Raw genomic sequence first — 15,088 nt, forward strand, 5'->3', positions numbered from 1 at the left:
CTCAGAGCTGGCTGCGCGCGTCTCGGCTTTGTGGGGTGACGTGTCATTTTCAAGGCCCTAGATGATGTTCCTCGGAATGCAGTTTTAACCCTTTATGGCCCTTGGCAAGGACGTTCAGCTGCCCCACGTCCGAAACGCTATAATCTTGCTTCAAACGACCGGGTGGCCAATTAGAGAAATACATCATGTAAATAGGAGACACTGTCAAGTTCTTTCTTCCTAATATTCCAGGAGGGACCCCATCCCGTGTCAGAGCACCTGTCCCAGCTTTGTTAACAAAACCTCAGGCCATAAAGGGTTAAGTGGCCACCCCTTCTGGTGCCCGTCCCAGGGGCCTTTGCTGGCTCCTTCTGTGTGGATTTAATGGGCCGGGGCTCCCCCTCCCAGAAGGAGGGGTTGCTGAGGGGCAGTGGCCCTTCCAGCGTCCTGAGCCCATGTTCTCAGAGCGGGACCCCCTCGTGTGGCTCATGGGGCGTCTCTCTGCAGGACGGATGCTACTGCCCACAGCCTCCCCCCGCCCCCCCCCAGCCTGGGGACACAGCACTTTTTGACCTCTCACCGGCCATTCCCCATGGATGCGGCGAAGCTCCCGTTCACTCCTAGCAGGTTCTCCTGTTTGGCCTTAAACTCTCTCTGTTTTATTGTCCCCGAGTGGGCGCTCAGCCGCGTGCTGCCCTGTTTCCCGAGGGACGGGCCCCCGGCCTCTTGCTTTCCAGCCTGCCAGGCACCCAACTCAGAAACCACCGGAAGCTGGAAGCCACTGGCTCCCAGGGGAGCCCTCGCCCCCTGCAGTCTCTGCCTTGGCTTCCTCAGCCCGTGGGGGAGAGGTCCCCCCGCCTCACCCTGAAGGCGGGCCTTTGCGGACGGGAAGCCTGCAGGTATAGGCCCGGGCTCACAGAGGGGAGGAGACGGGGTCCCGGCCCAGAGGAGGTCACGGTGCAGCTGAGGCCGGAGAGACGCAGGGACACCGGGAAAGGGCAGGGGAAAGGTTCGGACACGGGGAGAGGTCAGGGGAGAGGCTCGGACACGGGGAGAGAGCAGGGGAGGCGATCAGACACGGGGAGACGGCAGGGCAGGCGCTGGGACACGGGGAGACGGCAGGGCAGGTACTCGGACACGGGGAGAGGGCAGGGGAGGCGCTTGGACACGGGGAGAGGGCAGGGGAGGCGCTCGGACACGGGGAGAGGGCAGGGGAGGCGATCGGACACGGGGAGATGGCAGGGCAGGCACTGGGACACGGGGAGAGGGCAGGGGAGGCGCTCGGACACGGGGAGAGGGCAGGGAAGGCAATCGGACACGGGGAGACGGCAGGGCAGGCGCTGGGACACGGAGAGGGCAGGGGAAAGGCTCGGACATGGGGAGAAGGCAGGGGAGGTGCTCGGACACGGGGAGACGGCAGGGCAGGCGCTGGGACACGGGGAGAGGGCAGGGGAGGCGCTCGGACACGGGGAGACGGCAGGGCAGGTGCTGGGACACGGGGAGAGGGCAGGGCAGACGCTGGGACACGGGGAGAGGGCAGGGGAGAGGCTCGGACACGGGGAGAGGGCAGGGGAGAGGCTCGGACATGGGGAGAGGCAGGGCAGCTCCGTGTGTGCAGCTGTTCAGGTCTGCCCGCGGCCGAAGGGCCACCGTTCCTACGGCGTCAGAAGAGGCTCCGAGGAGAGCTGGCGCTCGTCCCAGTAAGTCCCAGTAAGGCCAAGGAGCATCTCATTGTCTCCACAGCGGGAAAGGTGGGCGGCCCCTCCCCTCCCCTGGCAGCCTGGGCCCTTCGGCTCCGTGTGTGTGTCTGGTTCCCAGCTGGCATCTGTGGGCCCTGACGTGTAAACGGGCCTGGGGCGCGGGAAGGACAAAGCCCGGGGCTGAGGCCTGAAGAGCGGGCTCACACAGGAGGCTCCAGGCTCAGCAGCCACGTCCCTGTGGCTCCGAGCCGTCCTGCACTCACGCGATCCTAAGGATAGGTGTGACCCCAGCTGATGCTTACCGGACGCTATCTGCTCGGCCCCGGGCACGTTGAATTCCTGTAATGCTCACGGCAGCCCTGGAGGGAGATGCCTAGTTTCTCCCGTGTCACAGATAAATAAACTGAGGCATGGTGAGGTCAGATAGGTCACAGAGCGCTCCCCTCCAGACTGTGCTTGCCCCTGTTTTCTGATGCACCGTTTGGGGAGCGTTGGAATTAGGTGGGGGTTGGGTGTACCAGCGGCGTACCCCTAATGATAGGGGCTGGACCCCGTTCCGTGAGTGCACGGAGACGGTAAACAGAGGCTTCATGTGGCCTCCCCATCAGTGCCTCCCCTGTAGACCTTGACCCAGGAGCGGTACTGCAGGAGGAAGCCGTGGCCCTGGGAGGGGGGGCAGGGAGCTGGGGAGGAGCTTGGGATGGGGGACGGTCTTGATGGGCATGGGCTCCCTGAGGATAGCTGTGGTCAGTGTGGCAGGAGGCCCCAGCAGAGGCGGGGAACAGAGGTGTGGAGGGGCCCGGAGGGTAGGGTGGGCCGTGCGTGCGACGGGCGGCATGTGAAAAACAAACGGCCCCGGCTCCAGGGGTTTCCAGGGAAATGGGGTCCGTGGAGATGGGCGTTGGGGGCAGGCTTTGGTCAGGGTCAGAGAGACGAGGGTGTGCAGGTGGTGCGTGAACGAGGACGGTGCTCCCGAGCGTGGTGGGAGGGGTGCAGGGAAGACAGCAGAGGAGAAGGGGTATGTGGGGAGGAGACAGAACAGCCCCGTTAACGGTCAGGCTCCCCAGTCATGAGTAAGAACAAGCCCGTGAGCTCGCCGGCGGCCCTAATGCATGCAGCGGGCTCTCACCTTGGCCCTGTGTGGGACCTGAGTGCCCTCTGTGAGGGCGTGGCCACACGGCCGTGCCTGGGGGCCTGCTGGTCAGGCCTGGAGGGTGTGCAGGCCCCACAGCCCCTGCCCCCCACCTGCAGTACCCGGCTCAGCCAGCTGTCCCGGGCCGGATTCCAGAGCCCCGACCGCCCTGTCTCACGAGCTGGAGCTGGCAGGAGTCTGGGAGCAGTGGTGAGCTGAACGTCACCAAGTGGCGGCCCAGGTGGCCGACATCGAGGGGAAGAAGCTGTGCCTCAGTTTCCGCAGGGAATCCTCAGGATGTCTGGTGTATGGGGCTCCCTCCTTGAATGAGAAATCCGCCCCTTCTGTGAGCCACAGGCCCATTTTGCTCCCCCGGCTTCCGGGAGTCAGACCGAAGGACTCCTGCCTGTGGACGCATCCTGAGCTGCGTGACTGATGCATTTCCATTTCCAGTCTTGGTCCCGGTTTCAGCTCGCCATGGTCTTACCTCACTCGACGGGGAGCGTCCAGAAGCAGAACCGGAGCCCTTTACCGAGTGGCTATAGGTGCGGGCATTCGCTTCCTAACAAGCTGACTGGGGAAGGTGCGGCAGTCGGGGTCCAGGCTGGACGCAGACACCCACTTGAGGTTGCAGCGGGGAACGCTCAAGACAATGGTTCTTAGCTAACGTGGTTGAAGGAGCGCCCTGAGGAAGACAGCGAACGTGCGCGGCAGCTTCCAGCTCAAGCTGAGCGGGAGACCCCACCCCACAAAGCCTGAGGTCAGACCTCCCTGGAGGTGTGTCTGCCGGGGGGACACATAGCTTCGGGGCTGGGGGCTGCAGCTGGTGTGTAGCCGGACCGGAGCCCACCGGGGCCGCCGCCGCGTGGAGAGCGCCGGCAGCTGGCTGGTTTGCAGGCTCGGGGTGACGGGGTGACGGAGAAGCTCCCCGAGGAGTGAGTGCGCTGGGCATCCTGCACACGGCCGGCCGCTGCGCTCTAGACAGAAAAAGCCCTGAACCAGGAGAGAAGCCCCTTTGTTGGCTGCGCCTGCTGGTCTCTCCGGTACCTTCTATGGGCAAACCCTGACCTTGCCCACGGGCAGAGGAGACATGTTTACAGTGTCCAGTTCCTACCCCACGAGGTGGGGCGAAGAAGGATGCATGTGGAGCCAAGAGGCAGTAAACCCAAAGCGCATGGTGGGTCCGGAGACCCGAGGTCCCTGAACAGCTAGGTCTCCGTCTCTGCCACCACCGGGCATCTGCTCACCGATGCGTCCGTGTGCCTTGGGGAAATGCAGGGAGCCAGGCACGCAGGGTGCTCAGTGAAAGTGGCCCAGAGGGGCCGGGGCAGACCAGGCGTTTTTCCGTGGACTCGCCCTGGGTCTAAATGACGTCCCTGTCTGACCCGCGTGCTTCCAGACACAGCGACTGTGCAAGCAGGAGCAAGTGCGTTGCTTCCTGTGCAGCGTGCTCCCCAGTGTAGGAAGGGGCAGCTCGCACGGCCCCTTCCTGCCCGGCACGAGTCAGTGCAGGTCCACTCAGATCACAGCAGGGAACACAGACGACTCTGAGCGTGAGCATCGTTCACGAAGCTCAGGAAATGCATCCATCACATCACTGGCCTTCCTGCAAGGAGCCTCGTCCATCTGGACTCTTACTTCGGAGAGGAAGATTGAAAGAACGTGTCATTCCACAAGAGTCTGAAGACTTTTGCAGTGAGAAGTGGGATGAAAAATTCGGGGCAGGGCAGAGCAGGCACAGTGGGGGAGGGGTTAGGGTTCTGTGACCTGGAACGTTTGCAGACATCATACCCCTGAACCCCCCAGTTCCTGCCCCCAAATCTCAGCCCTGTGCATTGTTGTGTTTTTTTTTTAAGATTTTTTTATTTGACAGAGAGCATGAGCAGGGGGAGTGGCAGACAGAGAGAGAGGGAGAAGCAGGCTTCCCGCCGAGCAGGGAGCCCGACGTGGGGCTCGATCCCAGGACCCCGGGATCACGACCTGAGCCGAAGGCAGACGCTTAACCATCTGAGCCACCCAGGCGCCCCTCAGCTTGTGCATTCTTACCAGCAAGTTGAGGGAATTATAGACCTTTTCACCACTACCAGTTAATGATGAAAAATGAGGTCTTGGCCAGAAAGCATGGGAAACGTGTCCTGGGCGTGAACTACAGGAGCGTCCGCCCAGAGGCATTTCTAGAACAAGCTGCTCCTTTGGTGCTCTTTGCTGACTTTTCCATGAGGGTTTCTCAGCGTCGGCACTGTGGACATGTTGAGCCAAGTAATTCTCTGTCTTGGGAGCTACCTTGTTTGTGTGGGTATTCAGCTGCGTCCCTGGCCTCTCCCTCCCAGCACCCCTGCATTTATGACCATGAGAAATGTCTCTACACATGTCCCCTGCACAGCAGTCAGCCCTGGTTAGAACCACCGAGCTACTCCCGACCGCAGAGGACCTCTGCACAGCACTTCAAACAACCCTGCGATCCTCAGATGAAGCTCACGAGGAAAAAGGTCAGCAAGAGTGACCTTACAGCGTTGAGAGCCAATAAACTGTTTTAAAAGGAAGATGTCATCCCTTTACTCCTACAGCCTAGGAAACCACATGCTTTTCAAGATTCTGAAGTTTGGTCTGAAAGGCTACCCCTTTGGCCCCGGTGGTAGCGACCCCATACGTGCTCTACTTGGACCGCGGGGCTGGCGGGGGCCCCACGCCTTCGGCCGGGGCTATAGCAGCCTAGACTTCGCTCAGGAAGCCAGCAGAGCAAACGAAAGACGGAATGGCTGGAGCCCAGCTCGCTGTTCGTAGCCGTACATGCGGCTTCTGGAACAAGACACCAAGGATGTTGGTGACCCCTGGGGCTTTTTCCAGAAAGCGGCTTATGGCTGCATGGTGGGTGCAAACCATGTGCCTCCCCTGCTCACCATCGGTCTGGTCAGGTGGTGTGGCCCAGTGGGGCCGAGGTCTGGGCTGGGAGCACCCAGCGCTGCGTCGTCTGGGAGATGCTGTGTTGTAGTTACCGCTCATCATCGAGTGTGGAGGTCATGCATGCAGCTCAGAGGCACGGGGTTTCCATAACGGGGGCTGGAAGAAGGGCCTCCCCCGTGGTGGCCCCGCCGTGGAGGTGACGCAAGGCCTCAGCAAACAGAGTGGGTCAGGGAAGCTTGCGTCCGATGGGGCTCTGAACACGGGCAGAACCCTCTGGGCACGGGGGAGTCTGTGGCTGGGGGCAGGTGGGTCACCCGGGAAAGGGTGAGGGGGGCAGGGGTGCAAAGCAGAAGTGGGGTTATGCAGGCTCTAGGGGCCATGGCAGGCTGGACTGGTTTTAGGCAGTGGACGCTCTTTTAGGAAGGTTGTGGGGCAGCTATAGATTCAGGGAGACAGGTGCTGGCCCAGGATGGAGGGAAGCAGACAGGAGTGGAGATGTGGCGTCCGGGGCAGTGGACTGGACATGAGCGTCTGCAGCTGGGCTTTCCCCACCAGGGTGGTCTGGGGAGGGGAGATGCGGACTTCAGGCATGGGGAGCCCAGGGAGCCTCTTGGAGACTTAGCCGTGGCTCCCAGGCCCGGAGCCTAGAGAAGCAGGACTGTGCCCATCCAACAGCAGAGATGCAGATGTGTGGCCATCCGCCTCCTCCATCGGCTCCTCCCCGCCACCCCACGTTCCGGGACTCCGGCGCCGTGGGTCATGCACTCATCCCGCAGCGGCCTCCTCCTAGCTGGTTCCTTCCCTCTCTGTCCGCTCGGCCCTGGGCGGTGGTGTTCCTGAATGCACAGGTACGTGTGGCCACTCCGTGTGCCCGCGAACCCCCGCGGGTCCCTGCCACCCTCACAGTGGGGCACCCGAGCCCTGGCTTGCCCTCAGCCCGGTCACATTCGGACCCTTGTCCCCGGAACACGCCCTCCTCACCCCCACATCTTTGCACAGACCGATCCGGTGACTGCCTACGAGCCCTGCACCTGCTCAGCTGCTGACTGTCCCCCTGCTGGTGTCTCCTACCTCCCGTGACAGGCCCGGTGTCCCCCTGAGAGCTGGTGCTCTCGCCGCTCCCCCCATCACAGCGGCTCCCGCCCGTGTGGCGCTGCCTTACCCCCCACCCCCCCGTGCTGTGAGCTCCCCCGGGAGGAGCCGTCCCGCTTCCCGGCCTGGGTGCACACCTGCACCAAGCCTGACTCGGGGCCGGAGCCCAGGACCCCAGTATATGACTCGGGGGGACGACTCGGCGAGGGCCATAGCCAGAAGGAAGAGTTGAGGGAATTCGTTTCTGATGGGCAAGACCCCAGCAAGGAGTCACTGTAGCAAGTGAGGGCTGCGGGGGGGCCTCCCGCGCGGTGGTCATCCCCCCCAGGTCCGTGATGACAGTCCCCATGGTCTGCCACGCTGTCGCCTTCCGCGATGGTGACCAGGCCTGTCCACGCTGCCCTGAGCAACAGGTGGGCCGGCTTGTGCTCGGTTTCCCTGGGTGCCTGAGGCGGCCTCCTCCCTGCCTCCACCAGCCCCACTGTGCAGACCAGGCCCGTCTTAGACGTGTGGACGCCCAGACCAGCCCACGGGCGCAGTGCTTTGAAAGAGCTCCCCTGGCCTCGGTGTCTCATGAGCATTAGGAAAAGGCATTTCAGATTTCCAGATGCGTTTTTCTTAAACAGCAGAGTCCCGTGTGCACAGTCGATTTTAATCCCTCTGATGGGGGCGCAGGGAATTATGTCCTTGTCTGATTTTATGGAACCTTTTCCCAGCTGTTACCACGTGGAGTTTGGAAAGCACAGGCGTGAGGCCTTCGGGAGAACATACGTGTTTTGTTACCACCTTTCCTGTCTCTAGCAGTATGTTAGATATGTGCGCATGTGGGAGAGACAGATAGGGAGACGGGGACAGAGGGAGAGGCTGGGGTTCTCCCTGAACACTTAGCAGCCTCAGCTCCGTGAGCATGGCCATTGGGAAGAGCAAGATGGGGCCTGGTCTGCGCCCAGAGCCTGACAGAGCTCACTGCCTCCCAAATGCTGTTGAGTGGTTCGGAACAAGAAAGAACGTTCCTGAGCTTTCCTTGATGTGCCTCCAGGTAACTCATTCTCTTGGGTTGAATCTTTAAAATGTCTTAGACAAATTTCTGCTCATTTTTTCTACTTGGTTTCTCCGTTGTGTATTCTTTGTAAAGCGTAGGAGACAAGGTTGCGCTCCGTACGCATTAACGTGCTGATTCCTACGATGAGGCGCGTTCCTTCGTGTCTGAGCCGGGCCCCGCTGCCTCTGCTCTCAAGCCACCCGGTGCTGAGACACTCAGAGGCGAGAGGAGGGGCCGTGGCTCCGGGCGCCTGCGGGAGGACCTCGTGGGATGCCACGTGTGGCCTCACCAAGTTCCCCGAAACCCGGTGAGGTTGGCGGAGCTCAGGGCCCGCTGAGGTCAGCTCCTCTGGCAGAGTCAGGCTCCCGTAAAGAGCAGGCTCGGGACGAGGGGTCTGGAGTGGCAGGGAGGCTTTCCCTCCTCGGGCCCGCAAGCGTGCCGCAGGGGGGCTTGTGTCAGCCCGTGCTCTGGGCCCCCCACACACGCCCCCGCCGAAGCTCCACGTGCCGTCGCCCAGGGCCCCGCGGGCTCCGAGGCTTAAAGCCCCCGGCCCCCCGGCAGGTGCGCTGGGGAGAGCCGCCCTCCAGCGAGGGCCGGCGCCCTGGCAGAGAGCCCCACTTCCGTCCCACCCGCCCAGCCACGTGGTGCAGAAGGGACTCGTAGCCTGTCGGCCCGTGAGAGCGCGCGGGGGGCCGCGGACACGGGTGCCCGGCCAGCTACAACGGAGCGTGCCGATGGGCAGAGTGGGGCGCTCTGGGCTGCAGTGGCTCTTAGGTCTCCCGGAGCCACGACGAGGCTTTTAAAGGCGGTGTCCTGTACGTCGGATCTTTCAGCTGAAAGTGGCCAGAGTAGCGGGCAGTTCCCAGGGCGGCCGTCGGAAGTCTGGTCACAGTGGCAAAGCCAGCACCACGGCCCGCAGAGCGGTGAGCAGCACTCCCACCAGCAGTCCGGTCAGGCCGAAGTGTTCCAGGTAAATCGAGCCAGCACAGCCTTCTCGTAGGTACCGGCGCCTTCTCTCTGCTTCCTTTCCCCTCGCTCTCTGCTGCAGCCCCAGCTGTTCGTAGGGATCGGGTTCTGGCCCAGCCTGGGGAGCGGGGCCGGGAGCCGAGGCCTCAGCTGTCCTCCCTGCTTGAGGACACCTGCGCCCCCCACAGCTGTCCGTTGTTGGAGACCCTCCCGGCCATCCCTCGTGATGGGCAGCCTGACCTAGCTGTGCAACGGGAGGGGACCCCATGACAGTCCCGCAGGGCAGTGCTCGGGCCCCTCGGGGTTTCCCTGGCCCCATCTTCGGAAAGAAGTTTCCATTGGAAGAAGGTTCCAGAGGGAGGCATGAGCCTGTTGACTCCCCCTGAGCCAAGCGCTTGGCCGGTCCCACCAGGCCCGCGTGAGGGAGAAGGACCTCCCACAAGGGCTGAGGCACCCCCCCCCCCCCCCACTGCATCCCCGTCCCCATCATGCCCACAGCTCCAGGTCCGCCTTGCCAAGCAAGGATGGGTAGGAGGCACATGGAGGGAGGGTTGGAGGCCTCCCAGTTGGTAACCCCCACCTTCCCCAGGGAGCGTCCGCTCTCTTTGTCCCCAGCACCTTTCCCACCTGGCCAAGCAACATCTTCGCAGGCGAAGGTCTAAAACCAGATGTCCCTCTAGGGCTCCAGAGGGACAGTATTCTGACCTCCTTCCTCCATCCTTATGCCTCACAGCCGTGTGTAAGGCAGACTTCCCCAACCTGATTTTTCATGGTCACGAGGCTAAGAATTCTTGGTCAGATTAAGCAAATTATTCAGTGTCTTGCCTGCAGGGCTTATCAGAACCTTATTATACTAATAAGCACTGAGGATTTTTAGGAGGTAGACAGACTATGCCATTTCCCAAACTCCCTTGTCCACAGAATTCTTTTCTCCCAGAGTATCTCATGGGCCAAGAATCTGACAGAACACACTTTGAGAAATTTGCCATTGAAATATTGCTCTTCCCATTTTCTGGATGGGCAGTCTGAGGCCCACAGAACCTGAAGGGCTTGCTAAAAGTGAAGCCTGACCACACAGGGATTTGGCCCTGCCCTCAGAATGCACACAGCCTTCCTTGTGCTCAACCTGGCACCGAGTTTCTATTGCATTTTGAGCATCGACCATTTGTCCCTTGCTTGGTGCCCGGCTAGATTCACCACACTGGTGGGGTTCTTGTCCACCCTGTGTCTTGGCTCAGCCTCACACAGCCAGAGCTTATGTCCTGAGGTTGTGTTGACCTGCTGGGATGCCACTTCCCCGGGGAGAGCAGCTTCCCCGCTCTGGACATTTGAGGACCCCTGAGATTGTCCCCCAGAGACAGACTGTCCCCGGGCTGCCTCCAAGGGGGATGAGCATGAGGGGGCGTGGCAGGCTGGGCTCCTGGGGCACGCGGGTGCCCAGGAGGATGAGCTGATGCCCCCACGGCTTTCTCTTCTGCCCCCCTGCAGGACATGCTGCCCATGCCCGGAGATCCGACCCAGGGGACCGGCAACTATAACATTGAAGACTTCGCGGACCTGGGCATGTTCCCGCCGTTTTCTGAGTAGTGGCAGGCAGATTGCGGCCGGCGCTGGGCAGTGCCCCCCACGCGGGCAGGACCCCCCCACGCCCTGCTTGCCCCGCCTGCCCCGCCACAGGACCCCCCAGCGGAAGGCCTCTAACCCCCATGCTCCCCCCAGCACAGCATTGCTCAGCCTGCAGCCGGGGCTTCCCGGCCACCCACCAGGAGCCCTGGTGGATACTGGGGAGCTGCTGTATTTATTGTACTCTTATCTGTGTATGCTTGGGAGGTGAGCCCATCGGGTCCTGGAGGTCTGGTTGTGAATAATCTCATAGCAGACATAAAACGTCCGGTCCCAGTCCCAAGTGCCCAGGCCTGCCCAGGACACGGGAATGGGTTTCTTCTTGCCTTTGACATCTGTGGATGGGTGGGGCTCGGGTGCTGGAAGGGAGGCGAGCAGGATGCATGGCCTTTGTTCTCCAAGCTGGGACCCAGAGGTGGACCCCGCTCCCCGTTCCCAGCTCAGCCAAGTCTGTGTGTGCGTCCGTCCGTCCATCATGCTGTGGGATGTGTGTACTCTGTGCGGTGTGATGTGAATCCCTGTCCTGATGGGTGTGCTGTGCCCCGTACGTGTCGTGTGGCCAGAGTGAGCGTCCAGAATCCAGGGGCCCCCGCGTGCAGCCCCTACCCCCAGCGCAGCACCCCCTGGCTGGAGGGAGCTTGGCCCAGGGCCTGGGCGCCGGGCTGGACGGAGCAGGCTGACGTTTCATAGTGTCGCCAGGAGTCGTGGCTGGGAACCTGCTTGCCTTCATGGGTCAGCTCCCGGGTCCAGGCGCCCCTCTGAGAGGAAGCAGCCCCCTCCTCTTCCAGGAGGCCCCCGAGGGAGCACTGGCCCTTCCTGGTTACGCGCAGGTGTCTCCCCCCTGGTTCCCAGCCAGCGCCTGCCAAGGGCACACCTTGTGGTCACAGAGCCCGAGGCCCTTCTGCAGAGGACTGGACGGGAAGGCAGGACGTCCGGGCCTCGGCGGCCACATTACGCTCAGCAGCTCTGGAGCCGGTTCAGGTGTGGTCCCGTGCGTGGAGACAGGAGTTCAGAAACATCTCCCACCAGGCTGCCTGGCCTTCCTTCTGCAGCCACCGGGGGCAGAGTGCAGGTCTGTGAGGCAGAAGGCTGGGCTTCCCGTTCTGATTCTGGTATGCACTCACCGGGGCCTTGAATTCCTCAGATGGCCTCGAGACGGGAGGAAGAGCTGCCTTCCAGAAGCTTCTGCCTGGCTGAGCCCATGGTCCCTGGCTTGCTGTGTTTCCCTCTATTCAGTGGCCTCACGGCCCCCGTGCCCCGTGCCCTGAGGCAGGCTCTCCGCCTCTCGTCTCTGTCTTTTCCTGACAGCCAGGCTTCCGTGTGGCCTCACCGTCCATGGGCTCGCTGCCTCCCATGTGGGAGGAACGCTACACTCGCGGCCCGGCAGGTGGAGGAGCCCGCCCCCAGGACAGCCCTGCATCTCTCCCGGGGTCCCTCAGGCAGACCTCCTCAGGCACCCGGCTCAGAAACAACCCGGGTGCCCCCCACCCCCAGGATTTCGGAGGGCCAGCCGAGTGCGGAGGGTTCTGAGCTGCCTGAGGGCGGAGTGAGCCCAGCGGGCAGGAAGGAGCGGGGGGGTGGGGTGGGGGGTTTCATGTTTGTTTCTTCCTTGTTTCCTGGAGAGAACCGGGGATTTCCTTAGATGTGTCCATCAGGTTGACACTGTGACCCGGGGCTGCGCTGGACACCGAGGGGATGCGGACCAGGGGAACAAGCCTTGTAGCCACTCTGTCTGTTGGGGTGCAGACCACTCAGGGCTCGGTCCTGGAAGGCAGGGACCGTCGGTGACTGAGGCCGGGCGTGATGGGGAGTACCGTGACTCGGGCGGCCCGGCCCCCTTCCTTCCGGCTCTGTCCCAGGAGCCTCGACAGGGAGGCCCACGGCAGTCCGATCGGCCTGCAGGAGCGCTCTGTCCTCTCGACTCCCCATCCTAGTCCTTGGTTGTCATTCTTGGAGGCCATCCCGTGACCAGTAAGCAAACAGACAGGACCGGAAGGATCTCTGACCCAAGAGATGCACCCCCCACCCCGAGGAATCTTGCGCCAGACCGGAATAAGAGTCAAAACCCAGAGGGTCTCATCCCAGTTTGGAGGAGCGCGTCCTGTGCCAGGCCTGCGCAGCCAAGAGGGGACTGTGAGTGGACCCTCTGTTGGCCCGGCGTCCAGCCAGGCCCCGCCCAGACTCCTCTCCCAGCTTGGCCGGGACGCACTCCCTCACTCACACCCCCCTCCTTGGGCCCGGCAGGCCGGCCTTCCACAGAACAGGCCGGAGCCTTGGGGGAGGACACGAGGCAGCCACTTTGAGGCTCACACAAGACGTGGCTGGTGACGGTGGCTGTGGCCGAGGAGGTTCTAGAACATTCTGCCCACGTATCCCTCCCACGAGTTTTGTTTTTAGCTGTGGTTTCAGGGAGTGATCGAGCCATCGCAAACAGCCGCGTTCTCTTCCGCTTCCCGATACATTAAACCCACCCCCTTTGCTGTTTCGTGAATACCTTGTGGAGAACGGGAGCGTGCTGAGAGTTGATAGAACTGCCGTCAGGGAGCTCGGACCTTCAGCCAGTAAGGAAACCGTATCTCCCCCCAGACCAGCCACACGTGACCGTGACCTCCCATCCACGTCTGCCAGCCTTAGCCAAGAGCTGGGACGGGCCCTGGGGAAATGAGTGCTGGCCTCAACCTTGTACATCAGCCCGTGGGAGCAGCTGAGCTCTGCGGGGACCGTGACCTCCACCCACCTGCGCCCACCTGCTCCCTGCCAGCTATGACCTGTCGCCTAGCCAGACCAGTCCAAGCCCTAGTGAGTCACGAGTCAGGACACAAGTGGTCCTGGTCGTACCGGAAACTAGGGGTCTGGTCATCACTTGCCAGGGGCCCATTCCCTCCTCCCTCCAGCCAGTCCTCGTGTGGAGTGTGGTAAGGGGGCCGCTCCCCCTTTCCCTCGACTGCAAGGGTCTGGGACAACCTGAGAGGCACCCGCCATGGTGCCGGCAGCCATTCATGGAGAGAGCTGCCTGGGTCTTGTGGCCAAAGCTGGTTTTGTGGTCCAGCAACCAGCCAAAGCCTGTGTGGGGGCACTGACCGGGAAGGGAGAGGCTGTGCCAGACGCGGGGCGACTGGCTCCCCGGGACAGCCTCGTTCTCCTTCGGAGGTGACAGGCTTCCGTGGACAATGTAAGCACCTCATCATTTCCCCTGTAGCCTTTCTTCGTATGGCCGTGAGCTGTGCTGTGGATAAATCATCATTTGTATTTCTTGAATGTTCTCTAGGACTAACAGTTATTGAGTTGGTTGTGTATATGTGTAACTAATGTAACTGCCTTTTAAAATTCCATTACAATAAAAATGACTTTGCTCTGAACGGTGAACAGCGCAGGCCAGCTTCGTGATTGAGTGGTTCAGGGAACCTTCTCTTGGACTTTGGGATGTATCTGGGATCACGCCTCTTCCTAAGGGCTGTGTTATATCTCTCACTGCCGGCTAAGAGCGGAGAGTCCCTAGGTGCTAAAGAGGGGCCCTTCTGGGGGTCTAGCTACATAGAAGAGGAAGGTGCTTGCCCTTGTCTATCAGGCAAAGCTCTCTAGAAGGCTCTCTGCGTGCTGTATTTGTGAATCATGACAAACCTGGGCTATGTGGTTATTAGTCCCAGTTTATAGATTATGAGACAGGACTCGAGAAGTTAAGTGACTTATTTAAGAACTGACAGGAAGGAACTGGCAGAACCAGGATTTGATCTCAAATCCTCACTCCAAACCCTTTATCTATTGTTTTCTTCAAACACTCTTTTTATTTCTTTTTTAAAATTCTCCCAAACATTAGTGTTTTAATATGCTCAAGCCTCTAGTAAATACTTACAAATTCTAACCATTCTCTGTTGAGAGATGACTATTTGGAGTCTAGCAAAATGGCAGGCTGAAATAATTTAAACACTTTTCCATCAAACATCTGGTGTCCCTTTTTTTTTTTTACAGCTTTATTGAGCTATTATTGATATAAAATAAACTGCATATATTTAAAACATACATTGGGGGGAAATTTTTGTGACCTTGAGTTAGGCATAGATTTCTTAGATACTCCACCTAAAGCATGATCTATAAAGGAATGAAATTACAAATTGAACTTCATAAAAAAAATTCAAAACTTTGCTTTTCAAGGATGCTGTTAGCAGGATGAAAAGATCCACCGTCGACTGGGAGAAAACATTTGTGAGCCGTGTATCTGGCAAAGGACTTGTATCCAAAATATGTAAAGAACGCTTACAACTCAATAAACAAGTTAGGACAAAAGAGGCAAAAAATCTGAACAGACACTTCACCAAAGAAGACACAAAGTGGGAAATAAACACATGAAAACATGGTTGGGATCGTCAGCCATCAGGGAAATGCACATTTTAATTCCACTAGCCATTAGAATGTTTCAACATTTAAACAGACTGATACAGCAAGTCTTGTCCAGCATGTGGAGCGCCTAGACACCCCCACAGTCCCTTTGCATAACAGTTAGGCAGCTTCTTAGAAAGTTAAGCACACATGCACCATAAGACCTAGTCTTTCCACATCTAGGTATTTATTTGCCCAGCGGAAATGAAAACGTGTTTCTCCACAAAGACTTCAGTGGGAATGTTGTAACCACCAAGAGCCAGAAACAATCTA

General features: G+C 60.1%; 1 protein-coding gene across 5 annotated transcripts in view; it reads left to right on the plus strand.

The window, feature by feature from the left end:
• The window catches only part of ARNT2 (aryl hydrocarbon receptor nuclear translocator 2), a 158,778-nt gene extending 144,974 nt beyond the window's left edge, over positions 1-13,804 (plus strand). For 4 of the 5 annotated variants that reach the window (XM_064569781.1, XM_064569780.1, XM_064569782.1 and 1 more), the window contains 3 exons: positions 6,391-6,563; positions 8,683-8,819; positions 10,304-13,804. In XM_064569781.1, the coding sequence (XP_064425851.1) occupies positions 6,391-6,563; positions 8,683-8,819; positions 10,304-10,649 (656 nt within the window). In that variant the 3' untranslated portion in view covers positions 10,650-13,804. The remainder of the gene's footprint in view (positions 1-6,390; positions 6,564-8,682; positions 8,820-10,303) is intronic. The other variant, XM_064569783.1, reaches the window with a different exon arrangement.
• Positions 13,805-15,088: the final 1,284 nt, after the last annotated feature.

This window comes from Mirounga angustirostris, unplaced genomic scaffold, assembly GCF_029215605.1.
Source record: "Mirounga angustirostris isolate CCGP_5_RB_7025 unplaced genomic scaffold, mMirAng1.0.hap1 SCAF_9, whole genome shotgun sequence".
Lineage (NCBI taxonomy): Eukaryota > Metazoa > Chordata > Mammalia > Carnivora > Phocidae > Mirounga > Mirounga angustirostris.